Source organism: Dunckerocampus dactyliophorus, chromosome 13, assembly GCF_027744805.1.
Source record: "Dunckerocampus dactyliophorus isolate RoL2022-P2 chromosome 13, RoL_Ddac_1.1, whole genome shotgun sequence".
NCBI classification, from domain to species: Eukaryota; Metazoa; Chordata; class Actinopteri; order Syngnathiformes; family Syngnathidae; genus Dunckerocampus; species Dunckerocampus dactyliophorus.
In genome coordinates this window covers 6747556-6766932 of record NC_072831.1, presented here as the reverse complement: position 1 = coordinate 6766932, position 19377 = coordinate 6747556, and the positions used below count along the sequence as shown (strand labels likewise).

At 45.0% G+C, this 19377-nt stretch overlaps 1 protein-coding gene across 1 annotated transcript; it reads left to right on the top strand.

The window, feature by feature from the left end:
- The first annotated feature begins 552 nt into the window (after nucleotides 1-552).
- Nucleotides 553-18171, top strand: znf106a (zinc finger protein 106a). Its single transcript, XM_054797376.1, has 22 exons — nucleotides 553-652; nucleotides 1840-1916; nucleotides 3213-3274; nucleotides 5251-5445; nucleotides 6923-8575; nucleotides 8646-9108; nucleotides 9208-9277; nucleotides 10698-10855; nucleotides 11041-11101; nucleotides 11170-11403; nucleotides 11486-12245; nucleotides 12333-12370; nucleotides 12459-12574; nucleotides 12636-12770; nucleotides 13030-13146; nucleotides 13886-14077; nucleotides 14149-14211; nucleotides 14285-14404; nucleotides 15176-15247; nucleotides 15313-15384; nucleotides 17818-17964; nucleotides 18051-18171. The coding sequence occupies exons 2-22, from the start codon at nucleotides 1842-1844 to the stop codon at nucleotides 18102-18104; spliced, it is 4857 nt and encodes a 1618-aa protein (XP_054653351.1). The 5' UTR covers nucleotides 553-652; nucleotides 1840-1841; the 3' UTR covers nucleotides 18105-18171.
- Nucleotides 18172-19377: the final 1206 nt, after the last annotated feature.

Here is a 19377-nt window from a genome sequence, read left to right as displayed (position 1 = left end):
GGGATGATCGATCGGGACTCTCTCTCATTCAGCTGGAGGAGCGGGGCACCGGTGCATGTAAACTGCAAAATTATCCTGTCTGACTTATTTTTCAATACATTTTGTAAATCTAATTTGGTGTGTGAGTCTTCTTTCCTTCTCATAACTGGAGATTAACAAACATGTAAGGGCAAGGTTAAATTGGCTTAATTAATTTTCCAAAGTGGTCCTTTGACCTTTAGTAGGTTGTGGAGAATTTCATCTCCAACAATGAACAGCTCCAAAAATATAATATATTGTTATAGTTAAAAAACAAAGACCCATCTCAATAAACAAATTAGGTTAAAATAGGTCAAATCTCTTCATGCAAATTTCTCATACAATCTCTCTCCTGCTCAGTGTGGACGCAGTGACGCCACCACACATCTTGACCAATGACATTCGCCTTTAACAGAAAAAAAGACGAGGAAAAAACGAATTGGCTCCCAGTTGACTCCGAATGACGCGAACCGGCTCCTGTCGCTCATTTCAAAGAACCGTTACTTACAGCCGATTCGTTCGCGACCGACACATCACTACCGGGCAGGCTGGGTCCTTACAGGAGCAGGATGTTGTTAGCTTCATCGCTGGAGGAGACAGTGTAGAGTCTCAAGCACTAACGAATGTTCTAAAGGTAGGAGTTAACCACTTTTCCCTTTAAATGCATGCAAATACTTGACTTTAACTAAACTCATCTGGCATTTTGTCATGTTGCGTTACGTTCATTGTGCAGTCTTGTTACCTTAGTTACGCTGGCTAGCATGCTAGCTGGTTACCCTGCTAAGTGTTGCTCACAGCTCATAATTGGCATAAAATGCTTTATACTGGTTTGGATTTGATTGTTTCAATTGCTGGATTAGCTTGTGTGCTTTAGACGTACGTTCCACAAATAATTTGCAGTCTGGTAACATACTCGCTACTTAGCTTATGAGCTAACACAAACAAACAGCCACAAGTCTCTGTGGAGTAAGAAATAACCCCCATTGTCCTTCATTGTCCGCCTGTTGGTGTGCTTTAAACACGAGATGCTTTGGCCTACACTTACTTTTAAAAAATAACTTATCATTAACCCCGACTGAAGTTTGCAGAAACAGAAAAAGCGTTTGCATCGCCTCTTCTCTTTTAACGTTATCATGGATGCATCGCTCCACAACATCACTAGGAATCACTTTTCTGTGTGCACAACGACAACGTGCACCCATGTTTACAGAGAGTGTAACTTCACATTTATATTCTAGACAACTTCCCTGTGCTCCTAGAATCTCAAACAGTAACTCTTCAGAAGGACGTAAACAAGACTTTAGTCTTACAGTATGTCCACATTTTCCTGGTAAATCATGCAGTATAATGGAATTAGCGCAGCTAGCATTAGCATGTTGCTGTGTTTGCAATCATTTTTGTATGCGTTGCAACTTGCTTGAAAATGTGTTTAACATGTCAGACTGAACCTGCCAAGGTCGTAAAGTAGCAACATTTTATATTAGTTCTCCTCGTGATGAGCCTCAGCTGACCCACTATCCATTTTGGCAGCTTCCCACCTTCTTCTTTGTGACCATGAAGCCGGTCCAAACTTGACGGTAGCACACTGCTCCCTGGATCCTTCGGCGCACTAAAATTAGCCAGCGTCCATGTCCGACTCCTTTGTGGTTTGGAGCGTTGTGGGCAGAAAGTGGGCGTGGCAGTTCATTTAAACGGAGCTTTGAACAATTTCAAAGCCACATGTCATGAACAGCACCCTTTTTTTTTATTATTATCAACCAGGCTGTTTGAACATGTGAACATGAGACTGAATAAATGAACGTGCTGTCTGTGTGTTGGCAGTTATGGTCACATTTCCAGTCAAGATGACCAAAACTAGGAAGTGCATCCTCTGTGAGACGGTCCATGCCTCCAAGCAGGTAACTCAGTCACACACTCGGTCTTTATTGGGCTGCAAGACCCACGTCACGTATCTGGACTGCTTGTCTGGGACCATGAAGACATACGTTGTAGAGTGAAACTGCAAACACAGAGCAATAGCAATAGTCTGTGGAGTGTACAGACTATGTTTTAATGAACAATTTAACATTCTTAGCTGTCATACGAGTAGATTAAATACTCAGTCGTATCTTTAATAATGAAAAGCTAATGTTTTGTGACTTTCCCCAAAAAAATAGTTACAGTCATCCCTTGTTTATCGCAATTAATTGGTTCCAGACCCCACCGTGATAAATGAATTTCCGTGAAGTAGGATTCAGTATTAATAAACTGAATATTTTCGTAGTTAGAGCACAGAAAAACTGTTTATGACTTTTTAAATACAGGTTTTAACATTATTAGAGCCCTGTAGACATGAAATAACACCCTTATAGTCACTTTTACACTGCTATTATTATTGTTTTTCTTTGTTGACACCACGTTGCGCAGGCTACGGGATCACTGCAGAGACAAAAGAGATGGCCGCTGCCGAGCTAACTAGTTGGCCTCTCCAATTTAATAATTCTAAAACTTAACAAAGTGTTTCAAACAGCGTGGGGAAGAAGGACAAAGTAAGAAGGCAAAAACTTATCACTTCCACACGGAATGGGAGGATAACTTTTTTCACTCTATCATGTCGTACGCGCCATAGCTGACTACATGCAGTTTGAAGGAAATTTAATATAATGTCATGCCTCATCGATGTAACATGACTGAAGCCGAGTCAGCAGAATAATACCAGAGTAACTTGTCTTTCAGTATTTTTTGACGAAAAATAGGTCATAGTCAACCACGAAACAGCAATCATTAATTAATTAATATTTTTTTAGAAAAACACAATAGCGTGCGGAGAGATGTTCGAACCGCGATGTAGCGAGAGACGACTGTATTTTAAATTGTACAACCTCAGGGGCCTTTGGCTTTAGATTTTCCACAGTGCATACTGTCTGTTTTCTATTTTAGGCCCCAGCAGACTGAGCTATTCAATTAACTCTGTATTTTAAGTGCTCTGCAATTTGTTGTCTATTGTGCCTCTCCAGGAATTACTTTCTGTAGGCTAAAAAAGGCCTCACAGTTTGATTAGTTATAGCGCCACCTCTGTCTTTGGCATGCACTGGATGGCCCCCAAATTCCTTTTCATGTTGTGAACTGAGAAATCGTAAAAAGTTAATGTGCGGGGACACTTTTGCGGCGTGGCAGCGTACGCGTGAAAGCACAACTTAATTGTTCCTCTGCAGGAGATGGACGAGCACATGAGAAGCATGCTGCACCACCGCGAGCTGGAGAAACTCAAAGGCCGGTAAGCCAACTCCATACTTACACTCCACAAAAATATAAACGCAACACTTCTGTTTTTGCTCCCATTTTTCATGAGCTAAACTCAAAGATGTAAAGCTTTTTTTTAGGTACATAAAAGGCAGATCTTTAGATAAATTTGTCCGAACACGAGTCATTACAGTGCAACCCTGGTTAGCGTCCGCCCCGGTTCGCCTTGGCCAAAGTCAGCTGCGATAGGCTCCAGCATATCCGTGACCCTAGTGAGGATAAGCGGCATAGAAAATGAGTGGATGGATGGAGTCATGAATGCTCACTAAAGCTCACTAACACAGATTTAGACAGATTTGAGAGATTTTTTTTTTTTTACATCTAACATCATGAATAATGCTAGCAAAAGCAAAAGTGTTGCACTCATATTTTTGGTGCGTGTCACCAGTTAGGGTCTTGGCTGTTTAAAGAAACATTATAACATTGTAATATGCATGCCAGGCTGGTAGTTGGCGATGTCGTTTTGTAACTAAACACTACACACATACTTCTGCTTTTGAATAGCCTTCATAGCATACAGCAAATGTTGTAATTGGAGCTGGGGCGTTTGTTTATCAATACCGCAAAGAGGATGGGGTGTAGGTGATAATTGGAGAGAGGCTGTTATTTACAACATGTAAAAATTCATTAAATATAACAACTTCAAGGAAAACTGCACTTTTTTTTGAGTTATGCTCATCATCCACAATATTTCTTTCCCTTTTCTGTGCATTCTAACAAGAGGAAACGAGTTAGCATGAGCCAGCTAACATTGCACCACATGGGAGGCACCTATTTCGACGATAAAGCTGTAAAAAAAATCCTCGAAGAACCGCCAACAGTGTTCCATTTACACAACTGACCTGTATATTAACCAAGCTACAGCGATATTGTTATCGTAGCAGCTAACACTAAGAACTATTATTTATCTACTAGTTTATCTAACTAGTGCACCTAATGAGAGTTTTTGCACATTTTGAGTGGATAACAGTCTCATCTAAGGCTTTTCTGTGGGTCTTCTTCTGGTGTATTGAATGTGGGTCATGAAGCACATGCACACACTGGCACGTGCTCACCGGGGATCAAGCCTAGTGGATTGAGGGGCAGCTGCTCCAACTGTGACACATATATTTAGACACAAGCTCTCTCCGGAAGCCTGATAGAAGGCAGCTGGCTCGTGACTTTTTGATAAGTTAAAGCGTGTGAGACGTCAAGTTGAAATTCAGCTGAATATTTTTGACCCCCAGCTGATAAATAAGCTACACAAGTGATAACGGTGAAGAGCACAGGGGCTGATAGAATGTCAGCATTCCTTGATAGAGAGTTAAAAAAAAAATAAAACGTGAGAGGGGTCCAGACCCAAGGTGACATATCTGGGAGAGGTCTGGAGGCAAAGTTTGCGAGCAGCTGCGGGCTCCAGTTACTCTTTCTCTTGCTGTGATTGGTCAGTGCGATGAAGAGCACAAATGTCGGTGCTGGATAGGGGAGGATTGGGCGGTCAGTGGATGCTTCCTGGCTGGAGTGTCAAGTCAAAAACAGACGTGAGACCCCGGCCAGTTCTCAGAGTGCAGCAGACGCCATCATGGCAGCACACTAAGCGCTGCAAGGCCGGCTAGCTCCATTAGCGTGCCGCCTGGGCTGTGCGGCTCTTCCTGCCTCCTATGGCCTGCTAGGGGACGCTAACTTTAGATCAGGAAGATAAAGATTTTTATTTTTGACACCAGCAAATTTAAGTTAGTTACCTCCTGATCTGCAACCAATAGAAAAATTGGCTAACTTTATTTTTTAAAGGGATTGTTGAGTACTCTCTTTTCCCACTTTTTCTGATTGAGACAAAGGAAGAAAAAGTAGAGCAGCCAGGTAGAGTGCATTGTCACAACAAGCTCTGCAAGGCAGGAAGAACCCAGCAAACAAGACCAGAACCATGCCTGAAGGAAGCATTGAGCACCCCCTGTCGCCTCACCTCCCCAGGGACTGCGGCCACGAGTGCAGGGTGTGCAAGGTGTCGGTGGTGAGCCTGACCGACTACGCCAGCCACATTTCCAGTGCGGCGCACAAGCAACATTTGGAGGCTCTTGAGAAGAAGCCCGTGAGCCTGGACCGCAACGAGGACTACTTCGACCAGGTGCTGGTGGATGCGATCCACAAGCGGAAGGAGCAGATCCGGTAAGACATTTCACTTCCACATTGCGTCTGCCATCTCTCACGTAGCTCTTCATACCACAATGCTGATAAACGAAGAAATGAATGCTTGTAGACAACCACAGTGTATCCCACTGGACATCCTCTGATTGTTTATGCTATTGTATATGTAGCACAAAAGCTGTTGATACATCAAAAACGGTCACCTGTGTTCTGCACACAAACGATGGCAGACTGAATCCAATTGTTACAATATAACCCTTGCAGAATATTACAGAATATCAAAATACTTTTTCCATGTTTTTTCTCTGGGATACAAAGAAATGTCAAGAATGTAAAGAAAGGAATTTAGGAAAAATGTATTGGAACAACAAAGCTAAATCTTAGAAGAGCGGAATCATACTCCTCGCTAATGCAGAAGATCCCTGCTATTTGCAGGGGTGGCGATCTCAGACCACCCGCAAATGGTGCAAATCCGTGAGCAATTGAGACACTCATAAAAATGTCTATTTTGACTCAAACCAATCGGAAGTCATCGAACCAAACACCACCCTCACTCACAGTGCAACCAAATATAACACAAAGTAACACATATGGAAGACACAATGTACAGCTACTGCACCACATAGACTGTGTTTGGAAATAAAGGCTTACACACTAATGTACATGCAAAACAATACTATATTCTCCTAATTTATAACCTGCCGGCCCTTCTGGGTACCTAACCATTTGCCCCCCTTTTTGGGTACTCAACCCTTCCCCAACAGGAAGTAACCCAATATGCCTTGCGTGTTATAAATGAGTATAGTTTTGTGCGTATATGTGTGTGTCTATTTTGATACCTGCATAGTCATGGTCACCTGCATACAATTACATTGTGTGTTCCACATGTTACTTGTTGTTATTTTTGCTTGCACCGTGAGTGAGGCAGGCATTTGGGTTGATAAGCTCCTGTTGGTTTGTAATGTGGGTTAAGGGTGTAAATATCAAGCTAATTCACTGCATATTAAGAGCACAACTCTCAAGCAACTTGAAGTTTGCCTCTGACTACCGTACTTTCTGTGCAAGAATTACCATTTCTTGCAGAAGAAATTACTGTTGCCTCTGCAGGAGGCAAAACGTACTAACCCAAGTTGCAACTGGAAACAAATATTCAGCTTAAATTCCTTCAGTCATTGCATTACTAAATGAACACGAATAACACTGAACAACATGTTTTTTGGGGGGGGTTTTGCAAATGCTATTTAGAGATCTAATGAGTTGAAAGTCTCCAGCTATAAAGGCAGTGAACTAGCCTGAGCACGCACCATCTATAGCCTCATTCTGTTCATCAGCCCTCACAGGCTGCTTTTAGCCGCCTGATCAGTGCTGGGATCAAATTACAAGACCGCAGTCAAAAACAGAAGCAGGCAAGCATTTGGCGCAGGTTTTTTTTGGAGGCGGAGGGGTCACCTGCACTGTATGATTTTTTTTTTTTTTTTATTTGCGGGTTTGTCTGCAGCAAAGAAAAGGAGGCGGCCATTGCTGCTCAGCTGGCCAAACAGCAGGAGGAAGCGAGGAAAAAGGAGTTCCAGCAGCGACTCAGCAAAGCCAAGGAGTGTTACCAGCTGGATAGAGGTCAGCAGCATCTGCCACAAGGCTTCGCTTGGTCCACTCGGCACAACTCCTGGAACAACAAACAGCAGCCTGGCTTACGAGCGGGCTACACCCCACCTTGGAACAACAACAAACAAGGAAGGAGTGCCACCTGGCATGCTCAGGCTCCACCTTACTTTCACAGATGGGCATCGGGTGACTTACAAGTCGACAGCTTCCACTCACAGGACGGCTGGGGCGGCTCCAAAAAGTGGGAGCGGAGTCCGTTCGATGACCAAAATCGGCTGCCCTGGCTCAGCAACCAAGGCAGCAACTATGGCATGTATGGCAGGAATAATATTTCGCAGTGCGCACCAAATAACCGCCCACTCAGCTTCAATGGGCCCTCTCTGTTTCCGCCGCCGCCACAGTTTTTCACCAATCCTGTGAAGAACTTTCAAAGGAAGGGTGAAGAATGTAGGGGGCCCCAGAGGGAGGAGATGCGAGCAGCTGACTGCGACCAGCACAGTAAAAAGACCTTTGGTAGCAACCCAAAACTGGACAAAACCTGCAGTTGGTCAAAGGAAGTAGACGTGAAACCGAGCAAAGATACCTCAGAGACCCCAAAAGATGATCACACAAAAGGGTCCAAAAGCCAGGAAACAACAGCAGCAGAATCAGAAGAGGCAAAACCTAAAAGTAACCCTAAAAGCGCAGAAAAGAGAAGCAGTGCCCAGAAAGATGGCCACCAGACCTCCACCTCTGGTCCTTCCACTCATCCCAACAGTGGGGCCTCAGCACAGCCACAGTCAAAACCCACTACCAAGCAGATGGGAATCAGGACCCCTCCTGTTCTACCCCTGCCTTCGTGGCAAGAACAGAAGTCTCCAGAAATAGTCAGGAAAAGCACGTCTGGCCGTCTGGCCGAAAGGAGATGCTCTTTGGATGGCTTTAAGCTGACAGTGGCCCGACAGACTGAGGGGGAGCCCCTCAAGGTTCCAGTGCAGGGTCAGATTACGGACAACAAGGACAGAAGCTGCCGACAGAATGCGACTAAACCGAAATCGCACGACCCGCTCCGAGAAAAGCTTGCAGTGTCTTCATCTGAGAGCACACACTCCCTCCAGTCGCTGCACGTCAGCACTTCCACCACAGAGAGATTGGCGCCCGCAGGCTCAAACGGCGATGACCCGGAAAAGCGTCCAGACAAGGAAGCTCTCACATCACCGCCTCGGGATGAGGCCACACAGGATGCAGAAGAAGGTTGCAATTCGGAGAGCGACACCTCCAGATGCGGCAAAACAGATCTCAAAGCATCCAGCGCGTCCAAACTTGGACGAGACCTGACCAAGCGTGTCAGCACCAAGACCAAGACAGGCGGCCCGGAGCCCAACCTCAACATTGCCAGGCGGGTGCGCAACCTGAGTGAGTCGCGGAGAAGTGACACAGAGAAGGATTCCGGGCTCAAACCGACCGTTCGCCAGCTCATCAGCTCCTCCGGGTCTCGGCGGAAGGTCAACTGGGAGCAGGTGTACCAGGAAGTGCGGAAGAAGCAGGACAAGGGGAAAGGAATGCCCAGGTGAGATAATAACTTAAATTCAAGCCTTTCTGTTCTGCTGAGTCTTATTTCGACTTCCATCTTTCTCCAGGTTCGGCATAGAAATGGTTCCAAACGACCCAGAGGACCAGAACCAGGAGGAAGACGACATTGCATTCCTGGAGAATTTCCCTTGGGAGTCACTGATGGAGACATCGTCTCCTGCCGTCTCCCGTAAACGCTCCTTATCAGAAAGCAGTATCGCTCCCGCGTCGGAGCACTCATGTTTCTCATCCTGTGAGTCCAATAAGATACCGCAAAGGCAAGTCCGATGCTCAGAGCAGCAAAGGTCCTCCGTTTCTCCCAAGCTTAGCGTTCCCAAAGAGAACGACAGCCGTCCAGAGGCAGAGCAAAAACTAAACTTCACTCTGGAGGAAGCACAGAAGCAAGCGGATAAGCTCATGTCAGAGAAGGCTAAGGCTCACCAAAGATCCGATTCCATGCTTGGAGACAACAGCTCTGGAGCAGAGCAGATGGACACTCAGGGAACAGCAAAGAGGCGAAGAACACCCGGGGTGAGTAAAGGAAATAGCTGTGGAATATCTCCCAAGAAAATAAATGTGTTCATTTGTTTCATGCAAACAATTTGTTATCTTCCTGTTCCCGTCCTTTAGGATGTTCTGAGCCAAGAGGCTGCAGGTGTGGAACAAGATAAAAAACGAAGAAAGATCAAATCCAAAAGTGGTTAGTGTCTTTGCTACATTACGCTGAAATTCCCCTGATCATATTTATGTAATTTAGTTAAGTAGAAGCACACAAAACTAAGTATTGCAAGAAGTATGTGTATATATATTCCAACAAGTCTAAATTGCAATTAGTTGCTTTGTGTACACAAAATGTAACCACAATCTGAAACACTAAAGGGAGTGAGTTCAGTCTGGTGGTCAGATTCAGAGTAAACCTAAGAAGAGGAAGCTCAATGTAAGAAAATGAACTAACAATACCTGTGGATGAAAACAAATGCTCATTTGCTATGCTAACTCCAACAGCCCAGGGAACCTCACTCCATTCCACCAGTCGTTGTTATAGGTGACTATATATAATCTTGGATGTTAAATTGTTTTACTTCAAACTGCTCCCAAACCAAACTTTACTCTCTTTTTGTTTACTTTCAATTTGTACATCAATCCCCCTTGGCAGTAAATCGTTTATACTGTACATAATGAATAGCACCCTCTGCTGGTTGTTAGCAAGTAGTAGTGAAATCCATTATGCCTCCCTTGGTTCGGCACAACTACACAACATATGCTGGATACCTACGTTTGCACACTATTCACATATCTATGTTTAAAATAGGGCTGTCAAAAAAGCGCGTTAACGACTGCGACTAATTTATTCATTGATTACGTTAAACACACCTATCTGTTATGACGGCATTCATTTGATTCAATCTAAATCATTTGACAGCCCTAGTCTAAAACGTTGTACTCTTGTTGATGTGGAAGTGCCATATCATGAGGCTGGTGTGTTTTGACGTTATCCTTGGTTTCGTTTTTATGCCACTCCGAAATCTCGTCTTTTATGAGAGCTTCATAAGATTTCCACAAGATCTTGTAAATATCTTACGTCACAACTTGAGAAAGTCCATAATTGGGAACTTGCCGTTTGCCTAGCGGTAACCTGCGACCGCTGCCCAGCAATGGAAATATTTAGTGTTTCCAGGGAGCTAAAGACCTACTTCACTGTCACTGCTCCTCTGCTCTTGCCACTTTACTGACAGCTGTTTGTGAACAAAGAACAGGTTGATGCTGGATTGGCTAATATTCACCCAATCATATCCAATATCTGTTTCTTCTTTACTGTTTACTGATAACCAGGAGCATGTAACCAGCTGAGGTGGGCGTGTCCCTATGCAGCTCTCAGTGGTGGCAGTAGTTGCGGGGCTGGAGCAGGAGTAGGCGTGGTCGGGGGAGTAGAGTTTCAGACAAGAGGAGAAGATGGAGATTTACCCTGTACAGAGCCTTAAGATTTATTGAGTATTTTATCGATAGACACTTATTACAATGCCCTGCTGGGATCCAAAAAGCCCATGAAATGAGTAGGATAGGCCCTCTTTTATACTCTATTAATAATGGTGTTCTATGTGTTTTGGGGGTGTGTGAAGCTGATCGTTTACAGATCGACCAGCTGCTGGCCGTGTCCCTGCGCGAGGAGGAGCTTAGTCGCTCGCTGCAGACGGTGGACAGCAACCTCATTCAGGCCAGGGCGGCACTGGAGGCCGCCTACATGGAGGTGCAGCGGTTCATGGTGGTCAAACAGCAGGTCGGTCACAACACAAGTTATGCAGTTTTTAATTATTGTAAGGAACAATTACCCGTCACGTCATTACATGCACCTCAATCAAAAAATCCACCTTTACAAAGATAATAATGCTTAGTGAATTTATTAGAAACACTTCGATGTGATACAATCTCATCATGATAGCCTGTATGTTTGCTCATTTTCAGATCACCACAGAGATGAGCACCCTAAGAGAAAAACGCATTGACTTATTAAAAGGAATGCAAGGTAACATTAAGTTATTTAATTGTAGTTTCAAATTAAATTAATACCAGCTCACTGTGTGTTTATTGAAGCCGGCAACATATCCGCTGCACTTCCAATTCAACTAAAAGAGGAGAAGACAGAACCGGTGGAATCCTCCTTGGCTGCCTCCATGTCGTCTCTTACAAGCGCTGCTGCACCTCCTCATCCCGGCTCCTCCTCGCCTCAGTCCTCCATTGCCCTCCCTGTAGCCATCAAGCAGGAGCCCCTCTCCCCCGTGCGGGTCAGCTCAGAGTCTCAACTTTTGGAGGCTGCCACTCTAGCGGGTAAGAATCTTTTCTATGCTACAGTATTGTTGAAATAAAAAAATATTCTTACATGTGGTTTCTTGATGATGTGCCTCTCCAGAGCCCACTTTTGAGCGTCACACGTCTGTAGAAACAAAGCTGGAGTTGTATCAAGCTGATGGTGACTCGTGGAGCCTTGGCCAGTGTGCAGACGTCAAAGACAGCCTGTTGGGATTGTTGGAGCCCTGTGAAAAGGCGGTTCAGTCAACACATCACCTCCACAACCTGGACCTTAAAACCCCCGTCCAGCTTATGTCAGCCAGCAGCAGGAGGAGCTCGGAGACAGGCAGCCTCGCCGAGCGTTCACTCTCGCCAACGTTTGAGACCCCCATGGTCCCGAACACGCCAGGGTCACCTTGCGAGATGCGTAGTGGCAAGCGTGTGAGGAAGCTGAAGAAGAGGAAGGTGCTAGAAAAGGCTCACGGGAACGTGCAGCCTGAAAGCAGCGACACCGAGATGGATGCCGAAGCCTCCAGGCCCAGGTGGCCGCGACCTAACAGGAGGTCCAGCAGCAGCAGTGCTCATAGCACTCAGGTCAGTATCTCCTCCTTGCCAAGTGGGGGCGATGTGAAGATGGAGGACGACAAGGAAGTGACCAGGCGGGGCATGAAGCCTCTCATACAGCCTCTGCTTCCTGAGACGGACACCCCGGTGCTGACGGAGGAAAAGATGGAGGTGATTGAAGCCTGCCAGCAGCCCCTCAGGACCTCACTGTCTCCTCCAGCTTGCATCCCAGACTCATCCAGAACAGAGCAGCCGAGCCTAGCGTGCAATGAGGTCACCTCTACCAGCGACATGGACATTTGTAAATCATCTGAGAGGTGAAAATATTACACTCTAAACAGCTTTTTAATCTTTATTCATGACATGGCTGATGCAAAACTGTTTCCTACCATTTGTCTTTGTAGTGAAGTGTCATTTCCAAAGATGGCATGGTCCTCCTCCCGTAAGTTTGTCTATGAAGATACCATTGAAATAATTCATAACTTCATTCAACCTATTTTCTACCTGCATGTTTCACTTGTCATTCTCAGAAATGTCCTGTGGCTCATTCGAGGGCCACCAGGAGGCGGTGAACGCCATGCAGGTCCACAACGGCCTGCTGTACACCTGCTCGGGAGACCGCACCATCAAAGCACTCGACTTGCAGGTAAGTGGTCACGCCTATCTCATTGCACGCCGACATATGAATGACTTCCCTCTTCTCGCAGACCCGCAAGTGTGTCGCCGTTTTTTCGGGTCACACATCCAAAGTAAGCTGCCTATTGGTGTCAGCTGCCCCCTGCCTGCAGCGCCACCTGTACTCTGGTTCTAGCGACCAGACCATCCGGTGCTACAATCTTAAGGTATTTTATCTATAAGATCACCTGGTTTGCTGGCCTATATACAGGACAACTCCCAGTGGATATGTGTTTTATATTGTTTACACTGTAACTACGCTGGTGTAACAAAGCTGTCCTCTGTGAAGTGTTGGGTGCTGTAAATACATGGGGCAGGTTCAACTAGCTAGGCGTGGCTCAGAGGCGATATCATGTCCACGAGAAGGAGATTTGTGCTCTACTTCGTGGTCTTATTTGTATTTGGATGTTTTGTGTTTGTTTACAGACACAGGAATTGGAGCAGCAGTTCAGTCTGGCAGACCGTGTCCTCTGTCTCCACAGCCGCTGGAAGCTCCTTTACGCTGGTCTGGCTAACGGCAATGTGGTCACCTTCGACCTCACTGTGAGTCACTCAGCTATGTGGCAGCACTGTCGATATAAACGGATCAACACAGTTCCCCCACGTGTGATTCAGCAGTCACAGACCCACAAATTAGCAGATTCTTGGTTTGGAAAAAAAGCTTTTATTTTATAATTTTTACAATTATTTGAATGATTTTATTCTTCAAAAGTAGAAAATGGCAGAAAACACGTCATTCACCATACATCGGCAATAATTTATAAAAACGTGATAGTACAGGTAAAATATACAGCATGCATGTACCACTGTTTTTACATGTTTATGTCATCACTGATGATTTTTCGTCAGATGTTGAGATTTCGTACTTTATTCGTCAGTCCTTGAATGCACCATAGTCGTGTGCTGTGACTGGCTACACCGTGACTCCATCTGTTTATGGATGATCTGACATTATCATTCATTAGTGGTGAGTAGCTATACATTTTATACTTTAAATGTGTTTAATAAGAGAGGCACATTTGGGGATTCAACCTAGATCACGAGTCACCAGTGAACAATGGCAATTGAAGAGAGAAGAGGAGGGTTCTGGAGCTGAATCTAATCTAATAATTACAACAGTCACTTTTATTGCTAATGTTGATCCAAAATGGGAAACAGGCTTCCAGGAGTGTGTCACACCCTCACATTTTTTCACCATTCCCTGGTGGTCCTGCAACGTAACCCCTACGAAAAGCCGGGATCTACTTTGACATCACGACTTATAGTGTGTTTATGACCTCAGAGCAACAGGCAGATGGACGTGTTTGAGTGCCACGCCCCGCGGGCCGTCAGCTGCCTGGCGTCGTACCAAGAGGGCTGCAGGAGGATACTACTGGTGGGCTCCTACGACAGCACCATCAGCGTGAGGGACGCCAAGACTGGACTCCTGCTGCGCACATTGGAGGGACACACCAAAACTGTCCTCTGCATGAAGGTGCGCCCCTTCCTCACTCCATGTTTGATTGCAAGGGAGATAGACGCAGGATTAATGAGTTTTGTTTTCAGGTTGTGGACGACCTGGTGTTCAGCGGCTCCAGCGACCAGAACGTTTTTGCCCACAACATCCATGTGAGTCCACCTTATTTGCAATAACAGCATGAAGGCTCCCATTGGTGGGCTAACACCACTATCTTCTGTGCAGAGCGGTGAACTGGTGCGTGCCTACAAGGGCCACAGTCACGCCGTAACTGTCTTAACAGTTGTTGGCAAGGTGATGGTGACCGCCTGCCTGGATAAACTGGTCCGCGTCTACGACCTGCAGGTGCCTTGCTTTGCCTTCCACTATTACACATCCTCAGCAGAACCAAGATGGACCAGGGGTCTCATTTATAAAGGAGTAAAGGAGATGTCACGAGATTAGATTAGAATTTAGCCATAAGTTAGCCACGCTGTATAAGTCGCAGGGTTCAAAGTTGAAGAAAAAAGTAGCGGCTGTTGCACCGTAATTTACGGTAGAAATTCACTACAAATGGAAATGTGTCCCTTGATATCCGAACACTATTTATTTTTTTTTTTTTAAGTTTTGCTACAGTTCACCCTGCTCCATTCACACCAATGACAGCGGAAGTGCTGGCACTCAATATTTGTTTTATTTATTGTGCCACTGCTGTGTTTTCCAAATATTCGACTGTTTCCAGTATTTCCGCCTCCATTTCCGAGAAAGTCCGCTTCTTCGTCCTCATCGTCTTCTCACCGGCCGTGATTCCGAATGACAGCGGCCATCGTAACAATGCAGTCGAGGGTTTTTAAATATAGACGCCCCGTTCACGAGTCACTTTGCATCGACGGTCTTTGGTGAAGTGGAGGCGTGGAAAGGGCGTGACTTGAGGCTGAATTGCGTACGCACACTTCTACTCAAGGTGGAATCTATAAACCACAAATTGCGTGAATGTGTGCATACGCCACTTTTTATAAGTCTGAATATTTTTGTCCGTATGCACATTTTGGCTTTTTGGCGTACAGAGACTTCTAGTCAGGATTCCACACACACTTTTATAGACAAGACACCAAATCTTTATTCTTCCCTCGACAGTCTCGAGAGCAGTTGCAGGTGTACGCCGGACATTCTGACATGGTGACCAGTATGACGGTCCACCAGAACAAGGTGAGTCAGCACAAACTCCTGCTTACGTGAGACCAAGGACATGACTTGAAACGTCTTTTCTTCAGATCTACACCGGCTGCTATGACGGCAGCGTTCAGGCTGTCGAGCTGAACCTGACACAGAACTACCGCTGCAGGGTAAGATAAAAAAGCAATTGGTCAATAATTGTATGTGTACAACATGCTTACTGTAAATTCTCCAATTAATGCCACTATGTAATTAGATTAGATTGGTCTATCATTAGGTCTACAAAAAGCAAATAAACGCCAGCATCTCTAATTACCTCAGCGGGTTTCCGTTGGTCAGTCACCTTGGCTTTGCTATCCCGGTGGTCTCTGCACGACGAGTAAAATAAATGCCAGTACAGTATTTGTGTACTTCAGCTGCGATGATCTCCTGCTCGCCTGCCATTTTTTGCGCATTTCTCCGTCCGCTTAGTTGGAACAATGTGGAGGTGCGCGGAGCGGGAATTTTTCGCATGAAAAGGGCCGCTCGAGAGGCCGCGGCTGCGAAAATGACGTCGTTTGTCTGCACGGACCTCGCGGACGCGGAAAGCCTACAACAGGCTTTACACTGAAAGCATGAGTTTACTCTTAAAATTTGGTCGTTAGTTACACACAAAAACTGCTTAGGCTGCTGCCTCCGTGACCCGACCTCGGATAAGCAGTAGAAGATGGATGGTTGGGAGCAAGGCAAAGTCTGGTGTGGCAACATTTAGTTAAGAAGAAATATTGTAAAAAGTATTCAGCTATAACCTAGTCAAGAGGAAAGTCAAGATTGAGTGAGGTTCCCCAGGTTGGTGAAATTGGCCTGTCAATAACTTGCAAGTGTTTGTTCTCATCTGCTGCATTGTGTACACTTGTTGTCATGCTTATATTTACATCACAGTTACTTTATTTTGTTACACTTTGGTGTATTTCAGGGGTCTCAAACTCAACTTAGATGGGGGCCGCGGGAGGTAGAGTCTGGGTGAGGCTGGGCCGCATCAAGTATTCCCCCCCAAAAAGGTTTCACGTATTCCAAAAAATATATAAACATGACACACAAAAAAACATGGGCTACTGCTACAGCAGTAACCCACACCAAAATAAAACTGTTTGGTGAGACACACACGCACCAGACTTGATCGCCGGAACAACAACAGCTTTTTTTGCAGGTTTGAATTATCTCACAACAGGCACAACAATCCCTGACAAAGGCTACTACGCTGCGGCCGTAACCCACGCCAAGCTAAATCTCAACTCTGAACCCCCAACGCCACTTCCTGCCTGCTCCTTACTTAGCTTGCTAAGCTCTGGAACACATGAGCACGAGCCTTAAGCTTATTTACTTTTATTATGTCTACTAGTTTGGGTAATACGAGTGTAAAGGTGGCTACAGGGGTGTTATTTCATGTCTAGAGGGCTCTAATAAGGTTAAAAAGTGTATTTAGAAGGTCATAAACAAGTTATCTATGCTCTAACTACAAAAATATTTTATTTATAAATAAATACTATTTTGTGAGAATTTACATATCACGGTCGGTCGGGTCTGGAACTAATTAACTGCAATAAACAAAGGTGTTTCTGTATACTTTTTTTTGTAGCTTTGCTGGTGATGCTCTTGGTTTCTAGGCATACCTTGCGGCAGTGGTCCCAACCTTTTTTGACCCATGGACCGGCTTTTGTTCCCACAAATCTCGCACGGACGGGGGGGAGTTCGTACATTATAGCGATCTAATTTGTCTTATTTATTATGTATTGTGTAAAACTAAGACATGAATAACATCAAATTAAAAGCACAAAATGAATGCAGACCCACCATCCACAAGTACTGTACAAGCATGGAGTTTGTTTTTTTCAAAGAGATTATTACATGGCTGTTTGACGTGTGTGGTAAAAGGCAGTGTGCTAGCATGAATTAACTTGAGACAAATGTGCAAAATTAGCACTCAGTAAGTCATCAAAACTTACCTTTATGCATTCCCACATAGTATCAGCATTTGACACCAAATATGAGGTGAAAGAAAAACAGTATAGTAGTCTATCTGTGCGGCATGAGAGAAAGTTAGCGCACACACGATGGTGCGTTCAGGGACCGTCGAACAAAGTGGGACGTGTCACCGCTTGCAACAGACAACATATAAATGCCAAAACTATGGGATTTGTAACTGTATATTATTTTTTAATAATGGCCCTTACTTTTGAAATTGATATACATTTACATACAATTTGATGTAGTTTTTTACAAGTGTTTTTTTTTTTTATCATTGCACCTGAAAGCTTCCCACGGTCCAATTCGGCCCCATCCATGGACTGGTACTGGGCCACGGCCCAGTGGTTGGGACCCCTGCCTAGAGGCACTTGTTTTGCTAAAGTTACATGTTTGGAGTTAGCATAGTTGTTGTTTATTATTCCCATTAGTACTCATAATTGTCCTGTTAGGTGTTGTGCTGTCATATTTGTGTTGGCACCATTATTGTAGCTAGTGCTGTGTGTTGTGGCGCAAAGTTGTTTGAACATTGTTAAAGAGTGCGAGAGCATCATTCAACGTGATTCAAACTGCTCGTTGTCGCCCTCGTGTGTCTGCAGTGGCACGGCTGCTCGTTGGTTTTTGGCCTAACGGAGCACCTGCAGCAGCACCTTGTCAACGACCATGCCGGCGCCAACCTGCAGACGCTGCGGTGCCGCTGGAAAGACTGCGAGGAGTTTTTCTGTGCTCGCAACGGCTCCAAGCAGGTAATCTTTCCAAAGGAGACTTTTGGCATTGCCTTACCTGAAGGGGGAGGGGCTTACACTGGACTGGATGTTGTTTTGTTGCACAGGGGATGCTCTCACACGTGCGGAAACACGCCGAGGAGGCGGAGCCAGAGCCTTGAGTTCCTCCCTCCCATATTGGGCGGATGTTTGGGAACGTGTCCATCACTTAACGTTCCATGTTGGAATCCAACATTTAAGTGTCTCCGTGTCCATTGCTGTTTTTTTTCTACATCCTGACGAGCGGGCGGCGTGTGGCGACCTCGTCCGCGCCGGGCGCTGCGTCTTTTGCACTGACCAAAGGAAGAGAGACCTTTTTTCGACGAGATAACGTCAGCGCTGCCGGGGGGAGGGAACGCCGTGCTTGCTAACGTGTGCTTTTGGCCACACAATGGCATGGGTTCAGGATGTTTTTATTGTTGTGGCGTGTCTTTGTAAGCAACATGATCGTCCCTTTATTTTTATTTGTATTTTTTTGTAATTGCTGTTATTCTCCTTTGAGGCAGAAGACTCGACAGGTTGCGTCGAGTTCGTACAACAGCGTGGTTTATTTTATTTGGTTTGCTTTACTTCATTTTGTTTCCAGGTGGTTTTGTTAGTTGTTGCATGTCCTTATGAAGACATTGAGGGATTTTGGTGCAGTGTCGTGTGGCCGTTTTGCGGTGAACATGGCGGTGACGTGCATTTGCGTGTTTGTTGCTGCACGTGAACGTCTTTTCCTGATTGGTCATTTTGGATTGATAGCGAGAAGAGAAAGACAATTCAGTTTCATTTGAGTTGACCTTGTTATTGTAACAACCTTTGTCCTACACATGCTGTAGGATGCCCGCTGGGATACACTGTGGTCGTCTACCGCCACCACCACCATGCCTTTGTAATTGTTTGATACGTATTTATATTCATGGCGTGGAGCAAAAAAAAAAAAAAAGAAATGAAGGCGGCAGTATGAGGAGGTGATGCAGGTGTAGAGGAGGTGTTTGAGGGAAGCAGCTAGAAGGAAAGAATTAAAAATTATCCCCAAAAGTATTGAAACCCCCCCCCCCCCCACCCCCCCCACTCCCACTTGTGTGACAAGCAGTATGTTGTTTTAAAAAACATATACAAATATATATATATATATATATATCAGTTTTAAACTCATAGTTGCTCCCGTTGGCGTATGTTCTTGAGAAACACAAAAGCCGATGTTTTCTCTCGAAGTGGTACGGAAATCATGGCGTTCACTTTCTGCCCGGCAACACTGGCGTTCTTCAAAAGCTGTTTTTTTCTGTTGTTTTTTTTAAACTGTGCAATTGAAGGAATTTAATAATAATAAAAAATATGCAACATTATTACTTTCCTCGTCTGGTTTATGATTTCTTTCCTGTCCACAGTTTTTCGGAACATGAATCATGC

Excerpts from the sequence above, each read along its gene's own strand:
- znf106a (XM_054797376.1), top strand. The coding sequence starts at position 1,842 with ATGGTCACATTTCCAGTCAAGATGACCAAAACTAGGAAGTGCATCCTC. Across the intron at positions 3,275-5,250 it reads CTGGAGAAACTCAAAGGCCG|GGACTGCGGCCACGAGTGCA; the intron begins GTAAGCCAACTC and ends TCACCTCCCCAG. Across the intron at positions 9,109-9,207 it reads AGAGGCGAAGAACACCCGGG|GATGTTCTGAGCCAAGAGGC; the intron begins GTGAGTAAAGGA and ends CCCGTCCTTTAG.